We start from the raw sequence: 25,390 nt of genomic DNA on the forward strand, positions 1-25,390 counted from the left end.
GAACAAGAGGGGATGAAAAAAAGAGGGCGGGGGGTGCGAAAGAAGTGCCCTAAGATGCTGGCCCCGCGCGGCTTCGATCGCGCACTCGTGGCCCAAGAAGCAGCAGCAGGAGAAGAAGCGCTTGGCAGGGGCACGAGCAAGTCAACAAAGCGCAGCAGGCACGATAGCGCTGCGCTTGGTCCTGGTTAGACAAATACGCCCTCGCGCGTTGCAGAGACAAGGGCTCTCCGGACAGGACTGGTGGTCATTAGCCGCCGTGTCACATGCGTCGGCTACCGCGAGGGGCGATGACGAGCAAACGACAGAAAGCAATACAGAAAGAAAAGAATGAATGACCACGGAGGTCATTCTGATGGCGGACGAATAAAGATAGCGGAGGACCTTCCCCTCTCTTCCGCTGGCACTCTGTTATGAGGGCGTGGGTTTTCATGTAAGGGGCGTGCGGACGGGTTTCACTGCTTCGGTTTGTCTGCTCGTTGTCTCAGCAACAAATCTAATGTACCCGCCGGGTGGGAATTTTCAGCGAACGCGGGTACGGCGGCATACGTCTGTGTTATCGATGCAGCACCGTAGAGAAAAGACATTGTGTGGTCGCGTATACTTGTATAGTACTGTGATGCCTGCATCGGTAATTCGCTTCGTGATGTAAAAAAAAAGAACAGTATAAAAAAAAAAGAAAGTCTGCAGACTGCAGGGATTCTTTCCACTCGGGACTCATTTTCTGCGACGTTGCATTTAGGCTCCGGATCCTCATAAAGCTCCAAACTTAATGCAGGTGTCCAGCGATCCTGTGCAAACTCCCCAAACTGTATCCAGCGACGACAGCTTGTGTGCGTACGCGCGCGCATTGAGGTTGTGTGCAAGTGAATATCCGTACTTCTATTGACAAACATAGGAACGCAATGTACTATGTAACAAAGTAATACACCCTACAAGTAGCACCTCCCTCATGCCACGGAGCAGCCTGTGCGCGGTCAAGACGCGCAACGCAGAGGCACGCAGGGAGCAACGCACAAATACAGCGATTCTGCAATTTTCCTTGCATCAGATCTTTCTGGAATGTGCAAAGTTCAAAGCGACAAACTCTTGGTCAAGGCCACGCTCGAGTTGAGTGGCTAGATCTGTCAATGCGTTCTTGCGGTATTTGACTGGAAAAACGGAGTGTATATGAATATATATAGTCACCTGTATGTAATACCGACTTAAATATATATACTCTTGAGAAAAAAAACGAACTATGGGTGTGTTAGTGAGCGTTAGTATATATTATAAGACGCAAAGGAGCGCACGCAAATGTGCCATACAATGCCTCAGAATTCTCTGCACGTCGTATACAATAAATGCAGGACTGTTTCGTGCACGCCATCAAAGGTAACATTAACGGCAGTGCACGCTCGATTTGTTCGCACGTTTGCAACAATGCAACGAAGAGCCGCGCATTTGATTCTGCAACGCAAACATCACAAAGCAGGTCTACAGGCGCTGTAGTCGTGCACTGCTGCGGGTAGAAAATCGATGGTGGCCGCGCGTTCGCCATCTATAGACGAGAGGCGGACAGAGCACGGTGCATAATGTATCTCGTCAAGACGCGCAGGTGATCATTCATGCATGTAGGAGTCAACTGGAGTGACCTGGTGGCGTCTCTTCTTCTTTTTTTTTCCCCTCTTTCCGGCACGTCGTTCACAGGATCGTGCGCAACAAGGCAGCCGAGAAGGCCAAGCACCACCACGTGTCGTCCAACGGCGGCAGCCCGCAGCCCCAGTCGTCGCCCACGTCGGTGATCACGCACGCGCCGGCATCGGCGCACGAGTCGAGCGTCTCTGCGGCGGCAGCCGCGGCTGCCCTGCAGAGGCCCTCATACTCCATCAACGGCATCCTGGGCATTCCCAGCGCCGAGGCCGCCAAGCGCAAGCGCGACGACCAGGTCTCACAAGGTGAGCTTAGATCGCATCCCATCCGGCCCGAAGTGCTTTATCACGTGCGCACGCGACCCTGGCTCTCATAGTCATCGCAAAGTGATCTACCTGAGAACAATTATCAGGGAGAGAGAGAGAGAGTAGGGATCTTTACCACTCTCTGCTTAGATACCTGTACAGAGGCTAACTATACAGTATACACAGAGAGAGTGAGAGAGAGGATTGATGAGCTGGTTCTATCAAAGCGTCTCGTTATTGGAAACTGATTACCATTGACCAGCTAAAGCCTCCGCTATAATCACGTTCGTTATCGTGATTATCATAGTGCGTGTTTTGGCGAACTGCTCTTGCGTATACGGAGGTCATTGTGAATTCGGCCGAGAAAGATTCTTCGCTCCGAGGAGCCGATGGCTCGTGAAATTTCCAGCCGCCCAGCTAGCAGAAGCAAGATGATTAGAAATATCGATGACTGCGTGTATACAACATGTAGGCTGTCTCGTAGGCTGCTGCATTTGTTTAAAGGAATCGGTATTAGTTAGCATGACCCTTTAGTTTCTCTTTGGAGGATTACTCCTGTGGTATTGAAGAGGAACAATCCGCAAGAAATAGTTCGCCAACAACACTGAATTCATGTGCTTTTGAACGCGCCCCTTACGCATCGGTCATTAGATAAATATGTCAACAAAAATGTGTGTGTGTTTGTAATTAGTATCTACGAGGAGTCCTTACTAGTTGGATAAATTATAGTAGCAGCGCATACTTAATTGGTTGCACTTCGTGCAGAACCCAGCGTTATCCTTCAAATTGTGTGGTCATTTAGCAGGGGCAACTGACGTACGATTCCACCTTTTGAGTCGGCAGGTTTTCGCTCCAAATATGCAGTTGCATTCGCTTGCTCGCTGACTGCTGCCGACAGCCAGTAGCTTCATCTGCAAAGCATACGCGCAGCGCAACGACGACACACGCGGAAACCGCGACAAAGCCCCTGCTTTCCGCCTTCGTCCTTGTTTCACATGCCTCTGCTGTGAAGATGAACGTCCATGACGTTGCCCGACTCGCAACTGCGCCGCAATATTGTCAAACGTAAATTTGAGCATGCGTAATTCGGGAGAGTTTACTCTGCAAGATGGACGATGACAAAAATGCGCGCGAAAGAAGAATGGGGCTTTCAAATCGAATTTCCGGAGAGAGCTATATGTCCTGCGACAACTAAAGACCCGGTGCGCATACTAAGATATCCAACACGGAAAATGTCCACTTGCAATGAGGAAATCGAAAAACCATGCGTGCACCTGAGCGTGCCCAATCCCGCACAAACGCGTGGACGAGAAAGCGCATATGCCACCCGGACCGCGGTTCACCTGAAAGGGACCGCGTTCATGCCAGCGGTTCGGGCGGCGCACTAGCACGTGGCATGGGTACACGCGCGCACTGTGGGTGCCGCGCGCTGCGTAATCAAAAGCAGCGCCTGGCATCGCGTCTCATGGACCACCTCCGCCCTTCTCACTTCCGCTTCCGTTGGCGGAAGAAGAGAGGGGGGGTTGCCTTCAAAAGTGCCGCCGACCGCGGCTTCTCTTTCGGCAAACGAGAGCGCGACCGCGAAGAAACATGTTCGCGCGGCCGTGGTGCGTCCCCCACGCTATGCGAGAACATTCTTGGCGCGCACCTCCGGAGTGGGGGAACACAACGCTGCTAACAGACTCATGACCTAAAACGTCGTCAGCTATGCTGCTTGACGCACGCAAACAGAAAATGCCTATACAGGCAGATTCCTCCGCGTCAGGAGCTCAGCAGACCAAAGCGAGTCTTATGTGTCTCGCGTCATGCGTAAGCGACTATATGTATAGTAAATGTGGCTCTGTTTGAAAGCTTGCGGCACGCTTTAATCAACGACTGGACTCGCGCTAAGACGCGAACGCTTAACCCGCATTTCTCATTTTAATCATTCGAACGATGAATCCTTATCCCTGTGAAATAACTTATAACACAGACGTGGATTCAAGTGCAGAATAAACCGCCTCGCTGTCGGCTGATAGCGGTGTAAAGTTACTGCAGTATATGCTTCCTTTTGGAGCTTATACAATAGCTCTAACGCCGTGGTTTCTCGAGATGGTCCGCGAGTATGTGGCGGGAGGGTGGTTTCGAGTGGGTGCTACACGGGGCGGTGGTCGTTAGCGGTTAAGTGTCACCCAAACATAGCCGGCCAATGGCGAGGTCAGAAAGAGTGGAAGAGAAATCGGCGTCGCAGCAGGGCAGAAACGTACGAAGCAAGAGGTGTGCGTGCGTGTGTCTGGGAAGAGAGGAGGGAGGTAATAGCAGAGAAGAAGTACGTAAAGGGGGGGGGGGGGGGGGGCAGCAGCGAGCCAAGGCCCGTCCTCGACGATCGGCCGTCCGGTCCGGAAGGCGAAATCTGCCTGGGCCGACGGGCGGCGTTCATTTTTCTCCGCGCGCGCAGGCGTCGTCCCCCATCTCTGGGGCTGCGACATAGGCGGGCGCACTGAGCCACAGCACCATTTATCCTCGCTCGCTCAAGACGCCTATTAATATACAACGTGGCCGCTCTCCTCGGCCACCGGGCAGGCGCTGTCCAAACAAGAGCGCCCCCCCCCCCCCCTCCCCTCCACCCGCCCTCAACCACCGCCGCCTCTGCGCTCGCGCCAATAATAAAGTAACGCGTCCGGCCTCGCCGCCACATTCATAGCCAGCTCATTCGTATACGTCAGAAACAGAATATCAAGGAGCCCTGCCCCCCCAACCCTCTGCTTCTCTCTATTTCTCTATTTTTGCTGCCTCGCTCCATGGCTCGCATCGTTTTGCTTTCTTATTATTGCGGCTGGTCGCCTGACATTTTCTGCCCCCCCTCCCCCCCCCCCCCCCCCTTCATAACGCGACCCTAGCCCACGCTCCCTCCGCTTCTGTGCCACTTACACAAGAGCGGAGCGACGGGATCGAGTGGCGCGCGCGCAAAGTGCCCGGTGCCCGGTTATGTGCCCGGATTTGGTAATGCACGGCAATCAAGGGACCATGTCCGGCGTGATCGCGTGGAGTCCGCAATTACGGACGGCGACTCTCGGGACGCACACGGCGTACACGATGGAGACCTGCGCACGCGACGCTGTTGCGAGAGCTACATGTGTTGACCTTGTCGTTTCGAGCGCTGCGGTGAGGCCCGTCGGTCCCTCTAATTTCGAGCAGCAGCGGGCTCCAAAGGCGATTTGGAAGAACGCGTAGAGCATTCTCGATTAGATGTTTACTCGCCACCCCCCCCCCCCCCCTCCCCCCCACATTATTTCTTTTGCTCTGCCACAGAACAGTGTAGGACATACAGGCGGTCCCATTCATCATTCCGGGTTCCGTGAGATGGCGGAAAATCGCGAAAACCGGCTGTATTGATTTCAGTCATTGACGTGCGCGGAATTAGATGAACCTCCTTGCACGCATGTCTTAATTGTAAAGCACAGGCTCATTGGCAGTGCGTGGAGCACCCGCCATTCGGTGTTGATATTTAATGTTGTGGCCGCAAAACATGGCTCATGCCAATGCGGTCTGCTTGCTTCTCGTCGTCTTTCTTTCTTTCTTTCGTTATTTCTTTTTGTCGCTGTTCTTTAAGGTTACCTTACTTCCATCGAATATAGTTTTTGTGATCTCCAAGCATGGCTCATCCAATATGTCTCGGCACTGCGACATTATTCTCATTTTCGTCCTTCACAATTTATTTTTAATATTATTTCGCGTGAAAACATATATGCACTTGAAGGCGCGCAAACGCACACAAAGAAGACACATGCCGTAAAGTTTAGAGAAGAAAGAGTTTATGTTATCCGCATTCAGGGCACCAGAGGGTTTATACACTTCGCCGACACCGAGACGCCTGCAACGCGTCGACCGATGTGCGAAGCGTGCAACGACGCACACGCCCACGCGTTATCGCGCGAAACCTGAACTTTCCTGTGGCACGACGGTGGCTTCTTCGGCGGCGAAAGGTCACAAAGCAGAAGACACAAGGTCATGTCATATAGCGGTGCGAAGAAAAGTCTTCGGGCGGGGAAACCAGCGGTCAATAGCAGCAAAGACAACAGACGAGCGAAGCAGGTCTCTCGCCGACGCGACGCGCGGTGACTTGAGAGTCAGTGGGGGAAGTGGGAGGGGAGGGGGGGGGGGAGGCAACCCTTGCCGCGAGCTACGGTTTTCGAAGAAGGGGGCCGCTTTGGCGCTTTCCGGCCGACCGAGCGGCGCGAGCGAAGGGCGACGACGCCTATCGCGCGGCCGCATCTCCCGCGGGGCTCGCGACGCCGCCACTACGCGCACAATGGGTCGCCTTGTGGCGCGGCGCTGGGGCTGGCCCGGCGGCTTCGCCTTTGAGCGGGCGCCATCTGAGACGGCGACCAGGGCTCTGCGGCGGCATCGGCGGCGGGGCCGCGAGACGACGACGAAGGGCGACATGTGCGCGCCTCTCTCCTCCGGTGACGAGCTCCAAACACGTGCTGTCCGCTTGTCACGTCCCCGTATCTGCGGCGGCGGCTGTCGCTCTTTCGCCGCTGCCTTTCTGCGCGCGCAGCCAGTCGAAAGGGAACGCCGTCTACGCTCCTCACCCCACACACCCTCGTCTTGCCGAAAGCGGCCGCTGATATGATTTCTGCAGGCAAATGTTAGTGATCCTGACCACGTTTGCTCTAGCAGCTGTTTTTTTTTTTTTCTATTCTTCATCTTCTTGTTCGTGGACAGGCGGTTAATATTTCAGCCGCCCGGTCAGGGAGATACTCTATATTTCTTCTCTCCCCCACCGTTTCTGGCTTGCTTTACGAGCGTCACGTTTTGCAGTCACGGCTCCTCGCAGCTTTGCCGCTGGGTCGCTGCGTAAGGCGGTGCGGTAGCTGTCCGCGCCCATGGAAGGCGGAAGAATGCTCTTCTCGTCGAGCGTGGATAATTAACGGCTTTCGGGCGTTCCTGACGCCAACAGGTGCTCAGAAAAGTCTACGATCAGCGTAACTGGCTCTGGCCGAAGGCATTCTTAGCTCGGCGTAAACTTCCCGTATGAGTGAAACTATTATACTGACGTATACAGCCGTATATGCCATATCCTCAAACTGGTGTTTAAGCTTCACGTACCAGCTAATCAGCCCGATTCACTTAAGAAAGAACTTACCCAACTGCTCATATTATCTCGATCCTGCAGCACCCCTGCAGGTCCTGCAGTAATACGCTTGTAGACAGAAGGCTGGGTAGTATTTCGCGTGCAGAAGTCGAATGGCAGTCACTGCATTGAGAACAAGCGTCGAATTTCAAAAGAAACAAAGTGAATGAATTTTTACAGGAGCTTTTTATAAGAGTGTACCAGCTAGGCATAAAAAAGGGGGGTGGGTGCGAAGTTTTGTATACTTATTATTATTATTATTATTATTATTATTATTATTATTATTATTATTATTATTATTATTATTATTATTTAGCAATTTCATACAAATATATGTTGCTACGTTAAATTTTCATCAGCAGCTGCAAATCTTTTTATCTCGTTTTACCTTTAATGTCGACTCCTTCTATACGTGGTGGTGAAATCAACATCCACTCGACTTCTTCCTCGTCTATGCGAGCTTAAGGCAGTTTCTTTTTTCATTTGCTAGTTGTTCGATCAAAATTAACAATGCACAACTAGTAAAAGATAAGGGATAACTCTTCTAACCGCTTATTATTACGCCTCCACCCCTTCCGCGCGTGTCGACGGCATACATCTTCGGCGATTTCTTCACTATAGAGATTCGCTCCTTATCCGGCATCGAGGTATAAGCCAGAGGGCCCCCGGCGCCAAGACGCCTCCTGATCGCCTCGGCGAAAAGATTGAATCACAGATCCCTGGAGGCGAGTTAATCCCGCTCCCGCTGCCTCCCTCTATACGGTCACGACGCGAGGGACGGGCGTGCGAAGCGCGTCGTCCGCGTAATCTCCCCCTCGGCGGCGGGAAGCCCTTGTCGAGCAAAACGACGACGCCGTTGTCACGTGACAAATCGGAGGGCGCCGAGGAAGGGAGAACAGTTTCGGGGACCGAGGGGAATGCGGAGATTAATCGCGCGAGCCCCTAATTCGACCGCGGCCGCCACTATAGCTGGCCAGCAGCCGGTAGCTTCCGCGCGGCGGGCGGAGCGCGATAAAGGCGAGGCTCCTGCCGACCTCTAAGCCTCCGCGAACAGGCCCTTGCGCGGCGCTCAATGGCCGCCGCTCTCTCCCTCTCTTCGTGTGTGTGAGTGCGTACACACACACGCAGTCGGGGCGCTGAAGATTACGCGAGAGCGCGCCCCGCTAGGCCATTGCAGAGAAGAAGCGTGGTGGTGATGCCCGCCCACTTCGATGACTGTCGCCGCATATTGCGACTGCGAGTGCGTGGCGGTTCTCCTCCTTCACTGACTATACAGATAAAGAATTACACGACGCGGCGTTTATGCGGAGAGCTCTGAAAAGGTGCAAAACATTTACACGAGAATACTCCGTCGTTTTTGTTTTCCTTTTCCGTTGATTCATACATCCGTTGGTTGTGTTGCGTTGCCTGAATATACGAGTGTCCGACTATATGAAAACAAAGCCTAACCTGGCCCGTCCCGCTTGTCTCATTTAATTGCTGCGCTTAACAACGTTCCATCGGGACGCGATCGGAACGACACGTTACCAAAGGCCTGTGCCGAACAACCGAACTTCAAGGCAGACATTCCTCATCGTGTGCATGTCACGCGCCGCGCAGAGAGATGAACTCGTCCTGCTGGAGATGTATACCTTCCCTCTTCAGAAATAACAAATGAATACAGGGGCACTCGGCGCATCAAGGGCTGCACGGCCAGTATATCACGCTAGAACTTGCTCGAGCCGGCGTTCACATTAGCGAGCATCTTTCCACGAGGTGCCCGCTCACCGTCGCACGGCTCCGCTAATCATCGAAGAGTAACAATGCATGGCCGTAGAAACCCCCCAGAGAAGGGAAATGCCGCGAAGAACGATGGCCGCTCGTCCGGCGTGCTCAGACAGGCGCGAAATTGGCCCAATTCGAAGCGGCGGGTCGCGTCATAGCGGGGTGATAAGGCCCACGCGCGCCACGTCTGCATCGCTGCTGCTCTCGCCCTGCCGTTATGCCCCAAGGTTCACGCCGCGCGTGCGATCAAACCTGCGTGCGCTGCGCTGTATGGCTGCCGTCACGCTTTTGGCGGGCCGCACCGCGTCCCCTCCTTGCGTATCGGCCTGGCCGTGGGAGAAAACCGGTGAGGCGTTGCCCCGTCGCCTTCTGTCCTGCTCTTGAATGAAGCGACCGGCTCCGGAGTAGTCACAACGCCACGAGCGATCGCGCCAACATTCGGGCGACCCCGAGCCCTGCTCCCCCCTTAGCACGTGGTCCGCGAGGTGGGAGGAATATCGGCGTCATGGTGCACGAGGTGGCAGGCGCCGAGGGGTCAGCAGATGCCGCCTCCTTCGCAGCTTGCTGATATAATAGAACGAAGGAGGCTGATGCAGGGTTGCGTTTTCGTGTGGAGATACTTGCTCCATGGCTCTCGACGCAGAGCGCGAGCGGCTCGTCTTGCACTAGAGCCAGAACATGCGCGCGTAATCGTCGGGACTCAAGTATCTTCAGCATTACGAAACATACTGCATTCGAGTGGGAAAGTTCCCCAGCTCGCAACACGCACTGTGAGCTGTACATGTTGTTGGACATTGTTTCTGCACCTGGAGGAGAGTAAGCATTGCTGCGTTTCTCAGTTAGCAGCAGTGCTTACCCCGCTCCCGGTAGCCCGCACTGAAGGAGGGAGGTCATTCTCTTTCTTTTGCTTGTACGCGGCGGCTTTAGGTGACTTAAAGCAGAGGACACACGAGAGCTAAGCAGCAAGAAGTCCCCTGCGAAGTGTGCGGCAAAGATGCCTCTCCGATCCTTCTTCGTCTTAGTCGTTCCTTCGGGGCGCTACTCCTGGTGGGAGCCCCTTCCTCGAAGGTGTTCATCCGAGGTCTCGGCTCGGAATTAACGTCTCCCCTCTGCCACCCCTCACCACGCGAAGCCGGCGCGTACACACGGGCTCAGTGGCGCTCCTTCTCCCGCGTGCGCATCAGTGGGAGCACGCTCTCTTTCACAAACCGCGTGCGACTAAAACAGCTCCCTCTCCTCCCTGCTCCCTTCCTCGGAGGCGGCGGCCAGAGTTTGCGTGCGTGCGACAACGCGGCCGCTTTGTGCCCCGTACGCGCGCTCGCGCGCGGCTGCTATTTGCGAGACATCAGGCTGCACCGAAGGGGGATCGCGCTCGTCTTCTTCAAGGACTCGTCGGCGAGGCACTCTCAGACTCACCAGGCGTGCGCACGCAGGTCGAGCTGTATGTAGCTGCTGCTAGCGAGAGAAAAGTGCTGTGCGTCCGAGGAAAGTGTAGCGAAAGTCTCTCGCATTCCCCTTCTCTATGTTACTGTTTCAACCTCTGTGGGCTCCTGACGTAAGTGTCGATGACAACTTTTGGCCGGTGATGTGTATACTTGACGAAAAGTTGTCGAAGGAACTATATATTTTATGATACGCGAACACAAAGTCTCGGTGTGCTTTGCACTATATGAGATATATATGCAGACTTAAACCAGCGTCTTTGACAGTCATATCAGGACTGAAATATTACTGGAACACCTTTACTGAGCGCTCGTATACCCACAGGCGCTTTGCAAGCTAAGGGAGCTAGCCCATTGGATTGCTTCCAGCTGTGATCTTCAGTAGAAAACAAAAAGAAAAGAAAACATGAAAGAAAACAAGCGACTATTCAAAGGCTATGGCGAGCATGTTACCTTCCTGCAAGGATTTCTTGCTGAGAATTGAGTTTTTTCGAAGCAACGACGAAGCGAACGAACTATAGCTTATACGCATACCGCGATTGTAAACGTCGCATGACATCCTTATTTGCTTGGCTGCTGCGAACGTAAATTGCTCGTACCAACGCGCCGGTGTATAGAAGGATACAAAACGAAGAAGGGGAAAACGGCTTCTCCGAAATAACAGGAAACGCGGGGGGGGGGGGGGGGGGGGTCCTCATACTATAGGCTGGCAAAGAACTTTCCTCTCCAATTCCATTTCGAATCAAAGCGCTCTGGCATTCGCGCAGAATAGGGGATGGAACGAGAAGTAAAGCCGCAAAACAAGAGCGCCCGGTATCCGCGGCTGCGTTGGCACGTCGATCGCTCTTCATCTACAGGGCTCGGCCCGCGCGCGCGATATGAATGCCGCAGCGCGGGCTTTTACTGCTCCGCGCTTCAGCGGCTTCGGCGCGCGCACGACGGCACCTCGATCGGCGCCGCAGGAATGAAATGACGTTCCCCAGGGTACAACGGCGCGGGCCGAGTAAATGATTGTAATGATAACAATGGAGGTAGTAAAAAAGAAATACCTGAGAGGCGGATTTGAGAAACAGGACCGCAGAGAAGGAAGCCGTCGAATGAAGTGAAAGGAGCAAAAGAAAAAGCGTGCGGGATTTTTGAGGGCTGGGGGAAGCGAGGAGGTTTGGTATAGTGGATGAAGAGCGAAAAGAAAGCTGCACAAAGGCTGCATAAACGTCCTCGTATACGTAAATGTTTTTGCTCTTCTTCTGTCGTTGTAAAAGTTGCTGCCGGGATCGTTCGCGCATTCGCGCGGGAGGAGTCCGAGACTAAACCAGGCCCGTGCGCGGCACAGCAGCTCACTTTTGGGAAGCCGGGCGGCGGGAACGTCATCTATAGTGATTTAAAACAGCGTCTCCGTATACGACGTGCAATCAAAACCCCGGGCGGCAGCGGCCAAATAAGAGCACGGGTGCGCGGCAAGAACCCGGCGGATGAAGAAGAGGAACGATAGCAAGACGAGGGGCTACATGGCGGGCAAGACCTAGAGAAACTTCAACGGAGGAGCTACTGGTAAAAAAAAAAAACGGGGAAAAAAAGAAACGAGGCGAAACAAAAGTCTTCGGTTAGTACGTAAAAGGGAGACAAATGTTTGGTAGTAACAGGAAGCAAAAAAAAGAAAGAAAGAAAAAAAGATGGAAGAGGCGGGCGGAGAGAAAGAGCCCTTGCGTTAGAAAGAACGAAGGCCAGAGCGGGTCGCGGTGCTTATCAGAGGCCGCCAATAGTTCCTGCGCAGGTTCCCAGGGGGCGCAACTTCCCGACTCGCGCGCGCGCGCTCGGCCGCGTGCAGTTTGCCTGCGTAAACGCGGCGCCTGTTCGAGGGCTGATTAGACATGCGCATGCGCAGATGCACGTGTTGGGCCCTCTTCTTTTGTTTCCGACCAACCTCCACTTGTTCGTGTGTGGAGCAAGCGACGTACTGGTATGCGCCAGTGTGGCCCAGCAGGCATCATTTTGTGGCACCACGCTTTCCGTGTATGTGCATGGGCGCCGATATCGCGCGCCATTTAGTTGGAAGCATTAGCGGCACCGTATCTTTCTTTCTGTTCGCTCCCCCCCCCCCCCCCCCTTCGCCCCCGCGCACACAGTCTGCGTTTTGCTGTAGCCGTTCACTTGGCTTTTCTATTCTCCTTCTGTGTCTCCTTCCGGCAATCTGATTTGCTATTGCGCCCTCCTGCAGAAAGACACGTGTTCAACGCATACGTCGAAAGGCTGAATAAGAAAAAGTTTTGCACGAACATTATCGCCATTGCGTGATTGAGGTGCCGGCTCTCGGCTGACAGCTGCTTTTTGTCAAAACCTCTTTCCTGATGGGAGTCGCTAGACTGAAAAGAAAATAAGAAATAATAAACTTGGGTTATATTGTTATTGCGGTACTTCAGCGGGGAAACGTTTCCCTTGAGCTTTGTATAGAAGCAGATTGCGTGGCCTTGAGCAGTATGAGAGATACATGCGTATCCAAAGGTGTAACTCAGTGATGGACAGTATTAACGTCACGTTAATGTGTACTGTTGAATTAACCATTAAAAGCTATATGGCGAGACCTCTTCCTGCTAGACAGCCAGCACAGTTGCAGTTGCAGATACTTCCTAAATTTACACGCTAAAATTGTAGTATTATTGTTCATTCCGGTTGCCTTGCACTAACTTAAGTATGCCACTGAAGCATTTTTCGACAGATGTTCCCAACTTCTGTGTACTTCTTTTTCTAGGCCAAGAGAATTGTCGCCTGGAATAATGATAATAATATAGCTACCTGAAAATGATTCGACGTTCCGTTTTGAGCTTACATTCCTAGTCTAGAAAAAAAAATTGCGCAAGCACTTCCTCAGAGACACTTATTTAGGTGTTTCTGAACGTGTCAAAGTGCTTACTTCAGTAATCCTCAGTAGTTAGGCATTTGATTATAAATTCTGGTTATTAATTAGCTAACTTCTAAACGCAGCAAAAAAAAAGCAACGGATGACTTGGATATATGATTCCAGTGCCTGCAGATGTATTCTTTATTTATTCACATTTTAGTCGTGCACATGCACCGTTACTTGCATGGATGCGAGCTCAAACTTCGCAACCGCTTGAGCGCTTCGCATTCTGGCATCGACTCCCTTGCGAAGCCGGATTAAAATATGACGAGCTTCATACTTATCTGCGTTGTCAGTATAAAGCAACCAGACAGGCTGTCATAAAAGAGTACTCTATGAAAAGTTGCATTAAACTGGCCCATCTACTGACCTGACGCCTACTGACGCGCATAAAACGCCTATGTTTGTCTCGCAGTGCACGGCGACTCGGCGCGAGACATGAACGGTGACCACGGAATCCACGAAGATGAAGTTAAACGTTCCAGGGCGCAGTACAACGGCGAGCAGATCTACTCCAACCTGAGTCCCAACGTGAGTCCTGTGTTCCACTCTGACGCCTTTGAGACTGAGCGTGTTCATTGCCCGCTTGCGTACACAGCTGGAGCCTAATATTTTGTGTGTAGAATTCGCGAGTAATGAAATGTGGTCCACTTTCGAAGAGCAGCACTTATAAATTCAAATTATTTCACGTCTCTAAACATATTTTGTTGCTGTCAACGTTATGCGGTAGACAGGCAGCGTACATTTTGTTGGTACTCTTTCGTGAAGCCTTACGAGCCATCATTACCACGTTTGATACTGAGTAGTCACAAGCACGCCGTGGTTCCGCGGAAGCGAGTGACGATGTCTGCGATGCTTTTGAGCGTGACTGCATGCAAGCTATAAAGTGTCTGACTATACTGCTCGCAAAGAATCAGAGCTCCTCACCGAATGCATTCACGCGCAATGGCTTCGCGCAGTTATGTACACCGGCAGTGACGTAGCGTTTTGTTCAACAATCTCGTATAAACCCGCCAATTTTTTTTTTCTGCAAATAAGCCAGTCTGGGCTCCATTTACTACCTTTGCGGGCATCTGTCGGTACGCAGATACAGTGCTGCAGTCACTGCATCTGCATGGTGACCGAAAGGCACATAATTCTCGTTGGGTCAGGCGCTGTAGAAGCGTGCGGTAATAAACTTTGGTTCAGTTACTTTCTTTTTAAGGAGGAGGAGGGGGCAGGGATAGGGGGGGGGGGGGGTATTTGGCTGCCCCTTCAACGGGGAGTTTGTTCACGCACGCCTAACTTGTCTGCCGACCCGCAGATGTGGGCCAAGTGGACAAAGCAGGACGAACTGAAGGCCGGCATGGCGGATCTGCCAACGAGCAACGGGTCGCCGTATCACCACCTGACGTCTCAGGCGTCCCAGCCCGCGCCCCCATCGCAAGGCGCCGCCTTCGAGCAGGCCTTCAGTCCCGTGGTGTCGTCAGCGGATAAGCAGCCGGCAGAATACGACGTCGCGATGACCACCATCAACTCGCAGTCCACCGCCGTCTACTCGCCGCCCCTCGGTAAGTGAGGAGGCCCTTGTGGCTCCGTCATACATGTATGCACTCTGTACGCCGAGGTGTCCTGAAGCGCACGTTCACACGTTCGTGGACGACTCACTCGTTCTGTGAGAGGGAATCACTGGTTGGTTTGAGAACGACGAAAAAAAAAAAAAAAATCTGACTCCGGAAATCCAGCATGCCAGTCTCGCAAATTATACCTTGATTGATGGGATCTCCGACGCCAAGAATATGCGCTAAACGAAGTGCATATTGCGATTAATTTGGCGCCCGCTTACGTCTGAAATGAAATATATATATATATATTTTCGAATGGATAGTTTCTGCGCTTGCTTTGAATCTTTCACACTAAATCCCGGATGCATTTTTTCAACCACTGGCAATCTGTTCAGCGTCACCAAACCAACCAGTGGCTACCAGTCACTGGACAGGAGGTTAATATTCAGGCGATAAGCCTAAGACTGCACCATTAAGCATGCGAATTCCTTACAAAGCAAAACGCCATTCTGTACAATTAGACTGACCATTCTAAAGAAAAAGAGAAAGAAGGAAACCGCGCTCTCTGGCTGCTGTTTTCCGAGCGTCACTGTAATGTGATACCGAAAGAAAATAGCAAAAAGAGACTGACTAGGTATAAGAACTCGCCGACAGATAACTCCATGGAACAATTTATAACGAGCCATTGACTCGTAAAATAAAACGGAAGAAATTGCTCTCTAAAATAATAATTGAAAGAATAGCAAGTTGCGAGGCAATATCGCATATGTCACGAATAAATATTATTGTTACAAGTGTAGAAGTATGCCGTTCTAATCCTCGCTTAATGAAGACGACTTTCATTTTCCTGCGCTGTCTCGTTGAGGAGCAAATGTCGACCACTTGTTCTGTTTTCAACGACCACGGCGTCGGCATTCGCAATCGTTTCACTCGCACATTTAAGGATGTTTCGGGGCCTGCTTAATGGTGCAGTCTGAGAGCGAAAGTTCCACACAGGTTTATAGCTTGCATGAGTCCAATAGCTAGGGCAGGTAAAGGCGAGAAGGAGTGTGCTCCTACTCGCTTCAATCTGCCTTTCTGTGGTTTATGCCCAACATTTCACGAGTGCAACTCAGAGGGCAGGTATCATACCTGGGGTTAAACACAAGTAACAAGTTATTTAAGCGGGCGTGTTGTACGCACCGGTTGACGCTCCTGCAGTGAGGTGCGGTCAAAAAAAAAAAAAAAAAAATGGAAGGCCTGCGGAACAATTTGCTCGAAATGAAAGCGGGCCCTCTGCGTTGCACTCGCGTCCACAAGCGTCAAGTCTCTCGCTCGTCTCTTTTTTCTTCGCCTTTTTCGTGTGGATGGAGCGCTGGAATCGCCTCTGTTCACCGGCTGCTTTTGCGCGCGTAATACTTTGCACAGCGCACCAATACTTTGCTGCCGGAGGTGGCGGGACTCTGCACTTATGACGACGGCTGGAGGCACCACTTTTACTAACTCGCTCTTCTTGACGTCCCTTTCAAAACCTTTTATTCACTTTTTTTTTAAGGTACTAACTGCACACGGATTTGGGGAGGTCATGTATGTGTGTATGCCCGCGTTATAATATACGTACTTCGTTTCGCTGCTGTGCAGGAAAGTCGCGTGTTCGTGCGTGGCGTATAAGAAACCGGGGTATATGTAAGAACGTAAATGGGTTACAAAAGCGAGGAAGGGAAAGCAAGCGCTACTTGATTGACATTTTCTTCGGAACAAATTCGCCAATGTGGAGCTTGATATTAAGAGTGATGCTTGTCAGTCATCTGGTGGTGGCAAGCAGAATGCTTCGGGTTAAGCAGGACATAGACCTTGCAAGCAATTGTAGCTATTGGTGGCAAGTTATTGTGTCCTGCGCTTTATTAAAAAATGCCCTCGAAGGGGCTGGTTTTGTCAGCATTGCTTCCGGGAATTGCTCTTCGTTGATACCTTAGCGGTGTTGCGGCTCGCAGAAACGGCCTATAGCTTGCGTTCCTTCTTTGTATAATATGACGAATCTGCGTCATCGTGATTATAAAAACAAAGATTGAAGGGATACCACCGTTAGTGGAAATTACAGCTTTGCCTTGCTGTACGAGTATATGCGCCCGAGAGCGGAATTGCGAAAGCGGGGAGTGTAACCAGACATGTTCAATGTCTGGTTTTATACTGTCTGGTTTCTGGATTCAACCAGACATATCTTATCGGAGTTAGTTGCCGAAAACGAATTAGTTATCTTTAAAAGAAAAAGAAAAGGAGGGTGGGGCGGGCCATTAATGCGCGATTATCCAGAGAAAGTTGCAAGTTTTCGGCTGTCGGTGATGTCGTTTTGGATGTTCGTTCCTTACTTGAAATACTGTGAAATCATGTGGCGTGGACGTTAAATTCAAGAGGGCACTTTCGAATTTAGCGTTGATACCACGAGTTAGGACGCGCACACCTGTAAAATGCTTGCGCCATACGTCTCTACATGGTTTTGGAGTATATAACATGGTTTGAGAGCGTAAGATATTGCCTCGAGAATTGTTCTTGCAACGGAGAATTTTTAATTTTGTCGATTCTCTTATCAAATATCTTTTGTCATTGCTCCAGCGCTCGAATCGTGTCCTCCATCACAGTTGTACCGATGCCAATGACAGGGCTTCTGTGGAAACGTGAAGATATTGTTACAAATATTGTGATTTATATAAGCCACTCATTCCTAAATGACCTGCGGTTGGCCGGGTACATTAGTTTCACTCTGTAGGAGTTCGGCAGCAATGCGGTCGCATAATTATAAGGGGCAGTGCAGATGACCATGACAACTGGCTACAGATGACTCCTCTTTCAAGCAGAGTGCTGAATTCCTCGACAGCTGAACAAGAAACGGAAATGAAATAAGGAAGCTCGCGTGGTGACTAAACTGAATTTAACGAACATACCGCTATAAGGCGCCGAAGCTATCTTGCAAACTGCCCGGGTCGCAAATGACATTAAAGCCATCTCAGTGGTGCTGCTTTTCGGCAACGCGCGCTCACGAGTCAGCCGCACTTCAGCCAAGCCAAAGTTCACATTAGTGAGAACAAAAGAAGACACGGAAGCTTTGACTCCCGGAGGTGGGATTGAGTCGGCACAGCTAGGAACAGCGTGAGCTTCCATGAAGCGATCGCCGTTCCCAGGGCAAGCTGTGCTCAAGCTGCTCCCGAACGCTCGCTCGCTCGCTCGTCTCAATGCCTTTCGGGGCGCGCATTCTGCGAACACGATCGTTTGCATTTCCTGCGCGCGGACCCGGCGCGCATATCTCACCGAAAAAAGAAGAGGCAGGGACAGGAAAAAAGAGATGGCGCGTTGTGCTGTCCCAGCGTGAGCGTTCTCCGACCGTGTCCGCAACGCCCAAGCGCCGAGCGGGCGCGCTGAGAAATAAGCGAGCCACGTTGTGCGCGCGCTGGTCGCTCGCTCTGCATGCTTGCGTACAGTGACCGAACCGCGATGGGGGCAGAAGCTCGCGAAGACCACGAAGACCACGCTCCTACATACATGCGCACGCTCCTCGCGCTAGGAGGACGAAGCGCGTATGAGTGTGCGTGCGTGAGGTGATGGAGGGGGTGGCAGCGACAAAAGAAGGAGAACCGCAGCAAGCAAAAGAAGCAAGGCTTATAACGCTTTGTTCGCGTCATTGAGAACCACGGGTCGGGAATCTGTTTACCCGTGAGTTCCTGGTAAGAAAACACGCGCCAGACGTAAATATTTGAGCCTTTTCTGCGCGCCCACGCGAGCATTTTTTGGGACCGCTGACTCCGATTCCGCGAAGTTTGAGCCGATTGCCACCAAAATAGTCGGCGGCGGCGGCCTATACTGCAGCCGCGCGCGGAGACAGGAGGAAGCGGCCGCCGAACCCTCCACGGTTCGCGCCTCGCGCGTCCCGAAGGGTCGGGAAGCGCCCCTTCGAAACGAGCGTTTCCGCAAGGTTAGCATCGCCAGTGTGCCGTGCCATCTTTCGATGTTTTCGTCTCGCGTTCACCGTATACAGCGCGCACGCTTGCAGTTAGAGGCGGTGGCGAGAGGCCCGCGCCGCGCCAACCACATGCATATACCGAATCCGACGCGCTGCGCGATATATGGGAGGGAAAAGTCCAGCGATGACTTTGCCGACGTTAGCCACGACTGGAGAAAGTGACGGCGGCCGCGTTGCAGTTTAATTGTGCGCTTCACCGATTTCGAGACATGTATTCGCGCCACATAACGAGTTTTTTTGTCAGTTTCATCTCAGCGCCTGGGCCGGTATTTTGTAACGATGCGTTTCTGATGCTAATGCCTTTTCGCGCTTTTCGCACTTGGTCGGTGGTCAGAGCGACGGTCCGTTCACGTTATCAATGGGATCAGCCGGCCGTGGGTGTTGGATGATAAGACTAGTATAGAATAAGGCATAAGGCATCGCTACAAAATACCGGCCCAGGTGTGACTAAGATTTCACGAAAGGCTTATAGAGACGCGAGTGACGTTTCCTCAAATGCCTCGAATGTATAGGGCTGACACGTTTATGGCAGCGCCCTATAATACAGAGGGGCCGCGCATATCGCACTGTTGCGACGCGCCATATAGCTCAGGCCGCACGCGTATCGTTCAAGTTGAACATGCGCAGCACGACGCTCGTTTCACTCAACCCCTCGTGCAGATCCCCACACGAGCTGCTCGGCGGAATGGCCGCGTCAACGTGCTCGTCGTCGTCCGAGCGCGTGTAGCATACACTTACATTGCTGACGCCGCCATCCAGCGCTACTATCGCGGGTGGCATCTTTGGTGCCGCGGCCTTTCTTTTTGCATATTCCGTAGAAGCGGTGTGTTCAGCGATAACGGCGGCGCGCGGCAACGCCGTGGGTCGATTAGCGGAGCGTAAAACGCCGCGCGCGACGACCAGAAAACGGGAGCAGAATTTTTTTCGTGGGAAGAGTTTCGCAGAGACATTGTCCGGTCCCTCCCAGAACTAATCGCTCTTTCACGATTGGGAGAAGGCAAAGAGAACCAAAAAAGAAAAGAAAAAGGAGGTTTGCGGGGCCTGGGTGAAAGAAAACGGCCGTTGTGCATATGTTTGTTTTCCAGCTTGTAGGTGCGGCATAACGCGCAGCCGTTCGCTATTCACGTCGTTGCGACGCCGCGCATGCGCTAACTGCGTGTAACTGTCATCAGCCCCGATGCTATCCAACTTGTTATATGCATTCTTTTCTTTCGTACATTTTTTTTTTCTTTTATCCCGCGGCAAAGGTTGAGCTCAGAGCCGCAAGTGCACGACCGCGCACTCTATACGGTGATCTCGGAAACGCAGCACGTGCGCTGCGTGCGCCGAGCTCGCGATAGCGACCCGCCTTTTCGACGCCATCTCGTGGCGCAGCGAAGCGTACACGCTGTATAACGCGCGCGTGCATCGACGGTGGCGTCAGCAGCCGTGCCCGAGGCCTCGTATGATCTGTGCGTTTTCTATTTATTTATCACTGTCTTCATTATTCTGCAACGGGCGTTCGTGTGCGGATAATTGGATCACCACTGTGGCGACAGATGGCCTTATTCTCTGTTTTCCACCTTGCTTTCGACGTTACCAGGGTTTACTTACGGCGCTGTGCTTAACACGCATGCGCCGGTGTGTACTATTAAGGATTTAGTTGGCTGGGAATTAGTGTTATTTAATCGATGAAACGGGAAAATGCACACGATTTCATGTAGTACGTGCCAAAGCCAGTTCTGATTGCGAGGCACGCCGTAGTGGAGGGCTCCGGATTAATTTTGACCACCTGGGGTTCTTTAACGTGCACTACAACGCAAGCACACGGGTGTTTTCGCGTTTCGCCTCCATCGAATTGCGGCCGCCGCGGCCGGGATTCGCTCCCGTGACCTCGTGCTCAGCTGCAGCGCAACGTCTTAGCTGACTGAGCCACCGCGGCGGGTCTGAATGTACTTACACGATCGCTCGCGAAAGGGAACTGCTGCTTCATGCATCTCCTCTGCATTTTATTTATGCGCCAATATGGGCGCAGTACCAAGTTTCATAAGCATGAAGCATCAATTACAGCGTCGATAACACATCTGCAAATTTAGAGCAAGGAAAGTAAAAGGCGATAAGCGCATGCACCGCGTAGAACTCCCGAGATGATTGACGTCTCAAAAAGTAAGAAAAGGTGACGCTGCAAATTTTTGCTTTCAACTCAACGACGCGGTGAAATTTCCAAAGTAAAATTAAGTGCAGAAAGGGTAAGATATACGCGAAAATGTGCGCGAGAGGTCAGGCGAATAAAGGCTTCGGAACAGGGTAGCAAAAGAAAAAAAATTATGAGCTTCACATATAAAGTGAAAAAAAAAAAAAGCGGAAAAAAAAAGAAGTGGGGTGGGAGTGGCAAGCAGCCAGCGCTTCGCACCGAAAGGGTTCTCAAGCGGTAGCCGGGTCTTTAGAGAGCGCCAGCTAATGGAGAGGTCATCAGGAACCGACCCGTTTATCAGCGGGCCAAACTCGGCGAACTGCGCGCACTTCCGCGCAGAGGAGCCGCTAACAAATGACTTGAGCCTCTTTAATTCCCGAAAACCTGCTGAAATTTTGAGATAAGAACGACTACTGTGCAGCAAGCCCGGTCTTATTTCTATTAGTTTTGTTCTCTCGGCGCTTTTCTTTATTCGTCGCAGTATTTTCTTTTCTTTCACTCCTTTCATCTGGGCATTCGCTCTCTCGTTATTGCTGTATATATATAGAGAAGCCCGGGCATGCCGTAACAGCGCGTGTTCGTGCCTCTAAGTATCGAAAGAGAACAGAAAGAGGGGGTTGCTTATAGGAAGACGAGCTTTAAGAAAAAAATGCGGGGAAATAGGGGGGGGGGGGGGGGGAGGAATCCTCGCCTTCTTCTTTCTCTAATAGCGTATCTGCTTTGCTTCCTACTTTGCTTAAAGGCAGCTTCAGAAGCGACTCAATATCTGGAAGGGAAGAACACGAAAGACAAGCACCAGGGCACATTTGATATCGAGCTCGTGCTCTGTAACCACAGTTCAATTGCGTCTCTGACGCGTTTGTTTCGAAACAAAAGAAAGGGAGAGAGAACAGAAGGCGATGAACGCTGATGAAGTTCGTTACAGGCCACTGGCCGGAAGGCAGCGGGGAGGCAGGCACGGCTTGCTTCTTCTTCCCTGATTATGAATGACGTTCGAGGGGTTCGGCGAGCGTGAGGGCTGGGGCGCGAGCCTCTAAGCAAGAATGGCTCATTTGTCCCGAGTCGCGGGCTGCTTGTTGCGCTAGCGAAGGAAGAGGCCCGCGAACATCTTGCCGCCATCGGAAGCTTCCCGTGACGATCGGGCTGCGCTGAAGATAAGCACGCGCACGTCGGCGGCTCAGCGCCCACTCGCGATTGCCTCTCGCGGGCTTCCCGAGCCGCCGTCGCATTAGGCTCGGCTCTCCGGCTAATCACAGATCGTCTGCGCTTTGAGGCGTGTTCTTGAAGTGCGGAGGGAGCTCGTGTGTGTGCGTGTGTGTGTTGTGGAAAGAGGAGGGTAGGGCATGTGGTAATAGAGCGTTATTTTTGCCTGATTAGAGCGAAAATTCGGTGCTGTTGCGAACGGAACTTGGTGCGACCAGACGCGAGATGTTTGTAGTCGAAGTACACCGGGGTTAAATGATAGCCTTCACGGTCTCGCTGAATTTATTTTTTCTCGTCGCCTGTAAAAAAAAACCTTCGTTATATTACCCTTGCGAACAAATACGTTAGCACCGAGAGACACAGACATGAATGCATATCGGTAATTCAGTTACGCGTGTTGATCATTTAGCGGATCTCAACTTATTTTGGAACGTATACACAGAAGGAAATGCACGACTAGATGTATGCTACGAATTAAAGGGTCGTTTTGGAGTGACAGTGACACTATGGAACTATCCTTGATGGAAGATTTGGATAGACGCTAATTTGAGTGGTATAATGCAGGCTTCCACTCAAGTATATGTCATTCGATTCTTGCGCAGCTATACGTGGAGCAGGCCGTACACAAGCACATGCTTACCGGCGTATACAAGAGACAGAAATAACCGAATATTAAGGATTCTGTTTCTACAAGACGATCGTAATCTGTCACATTCTATTGAAAACAGAAGATGGAATCGTATACTGTAGCGATTGCTTTCACTTCTTATTACTTTTGCCCTTCGTCACTGGCTCGCAGGACATCACGCCGCCGTCATGGGCGCGATTCGGCTACTTGGCGCGACGGTTGTAAAAGGCTCGCCAAAGCACGCCGAACGCCGCCGGTAACGCTGACTGCGCCGGACGCTAGATTTTAGAGCGTCCAAATTTCGCCGGTGTAGCGTAACTGCGCCGCGCGTAGGGCTTGTCCGCATTATGCCGGGATACATCCGCGCCTTAAGAAATGAAATAAAATGGAAGGAAAAGAATCCCTACAAAACACGGCTCCAGGATTCTTGCAATGGTAGCTTCTCCAACTAACTAATTTGTGCAACATCGAGACACGTAGTATAGTATATAGTTGTGCTATCCGGACTTGACACGCGAACGCCTGACGTGCGAGCACGAACTTCAGTCCACTGCCTCTACAGCGGAAAGTGCGGCCGAACGCTGCGCTTGCAGCATACAGCATACGCTAACTGCCATTGCGTGATTCGCTGTCGTGAAGTCTGAGCATGCGCAAAGTTCATCGTTCGAGTATCAGCTCTTTTCCCAATGGTACCCTCACCCATGGGTTCCTCTTTCGAACAAACTAAAGTTGCTCAGCAATGACCGCAATTTTGTCGGACCGATGTCGCCGCAGTCATTCGAGATGGCGAGATCGCGCAACGCTTGGGCGGCGTAAAATGCGTCACGCAGCGTAACGTCCTCTCCCTCCCCGCTCTCACCTGAGACTCGGTCAGCAGCCCCGCGCGAACCGAGACGCGAAGGCCTGCTGGCTTCACTCTTGACTTCACACGACGCGCAGCTGTTGCCGGGGGCGGGCGACAGCAAGTCTTGGCTTGCGACTGGCCCCAACGCGGGCGTCACGTAATCGTTACAGTGCAAATAATGTCCACAGATGGCTCCCTTAATGCACGGGCCAGGCGCTGGCTGTGCGTCGGCTGTGGCCTTGACGTCACGTTTCATAGCCAGTGATGGTGCCGGAACACTGGCCTGCGCCAATCATGCGGAGCTATTGTAACGTTCACCGGCGAAAAAAAAAAAAAAAAAAAAGGCTTATAGGCGTGAATGTGCTACAATTTCGGTCGTTGAAATGACGTCGTGAACTATTGGCCAGGAATTTGGTGAAATCGGCGCTGGCGAGCAGAAACAGTTTAGAAGAAATCCTGTGGGCAGTATAGTCGGTATCATTTCCTGTGAGGCTTTCAGTAAATAACATGCCGCTGTAGCTCAGTGGTTATGGCGTTCTGCTGCTGAGTGCGAGGTTGTGGGTTCGTCTTGATGTAGTCCAAGTGCAAAAACGCTCGTGTATAAAATTTAGGTGCACGTTAAAAAACCCCAGGTTGACGACATTAATCCAGAGCCCCTACTACGGCGTCTCTCATAGTCCCAAGGTTGCTTTCGGACGTTAAGCTCAATCGCTGAATCAATCAATCAATCTGAAAATGGGCCTACCTGGAGGTCCCCCAAGAAGTTACAGAGAGAAAAGTGTGAACATAACGACATGGGCGGCGGTAGCTTAGTAATTAACTGCGTAATTCCGTATTGCTCGAAAAATCTGAATGCTTTAGGCTGAATGATGGAAAATGCTCATTATGGTTCGTGTTGCACGGGCTTGTACAGCCTACGTTTCAAGTTTGACGGGTGCAGTCAATTTACGCGTTCTGGCTTCTTTCAGCCTGTGCAGAATTGTTCGCACATTTTCTTCTGTCGTTGAAGCGTCGTCGCCTCAGCGATCAGTAATAGATTCCGCAATATCGCGTCCTGAAGTAGATGTTTCCACGGCTGTGCCCGAAGTCCTTCCGAATTTAACATTGCACTCCAGCTCGGATGCGCGAGCACACTTTAAAAAGATTTCTGGTCCAGCACCGTGCCAAAGCTCAGAAACGCAGCTTTTCAGCTGACCAGAAGAATACGTTCCAGAAAAAAAATAAATATATATATCAAAATCTGTGACACGGAGCAAATGACGGGTGATGAATACAAGGGAGGATGGGGAGTTTTCCACGTGCACGTCTCTTGCTATCTTTCTGGTGTTGGTCAAGCACGCCTGCACTATGCTATAACGCCACGAAGTCGACGGGTAGCACAGCTTCTCCGAGGACGGTCGCCAGCAGCTTGACGACACCTTGCACCGTTCTTTTTTTTTGTATTAACATTCACCAAGAGAGATAGTTTGGCATTCAAACAGGACTATCTCTGTGGCTTTAGCCCTGCCGCCTCACATGGGCAAGGGTTGCTGTCGCTTTGAGTGGCGTCTGAGGGTTTTTCATTTGCTGCGCACCGCACTGCACACGCTGGCTGCATAACATTTCGCACTGCTTTCTTGCTCTTTTTTTTTTTTTTTTTTTGCTCCTGACACTTTCTCAGGGATTTGCTTCTCTTCTTTACTTTCATTTATTGTTTAATTTGTGCATATTTCGCGATTAATTTCTAGCAACATTGTATATATATATTTTTTTTCTTTCTTAGTTTTGGGCACAGCCTTTCTGTCACGCATGTCCGATTGAATTCTGTCACGAATCAAAATAGATAAAATTAAGACAATGGGTTCGCACT

General features: G+C 51.5%; 1 protein-coding gene across 5 annotated transcripts in view; it reads left to right on the forward strand.

The window, feature by feature from the left end:
* The window catches only part of LOC119436999 (paired box protein Pax-5), a 202,856-nt gene that overhangs the window by 160,980 nt on the left and 16,486 nt on the right, over positions 1–25,390 (forward strand). For all 5 annotated transcript variants that reach the window (XM_037704049.2, XM_037704052.2, XM_037704051.2 and 2 more), the window contains 3 exons: positions 1,687–1,934; positions 13,571–13,686; positions 14,459–14,705. In XM_037704049.2, coding sequence (XP_037559977.1) covers positions 1,687–1,934; positions 13,571–13,686; positions 14,459–14,705 — 611 coding nt within the window. The remainder of the gene's footprint in view (positions 1–1,686; positions 1,935–13,570; positions 13,687–14,458; positions 14,706–25,390) is intronic.

Source organism: Dermacentor silvarum, chromosome 1 (assembly GCF_013339745.2).
Source record: "Dermacentor silvarum isolate Dsil-2018 chromosome 1, BIME_Dsil_1.4, whole genome shotgun sequence".
In the NCBI taxonomy this organism is placed as follows: domain Eukaryota; kingdom Metazoa; phylum Arthropoda; class Arachnida; order Ixodida; family Ixodidae; genus Dermacentor; species Dermacentor silvarum.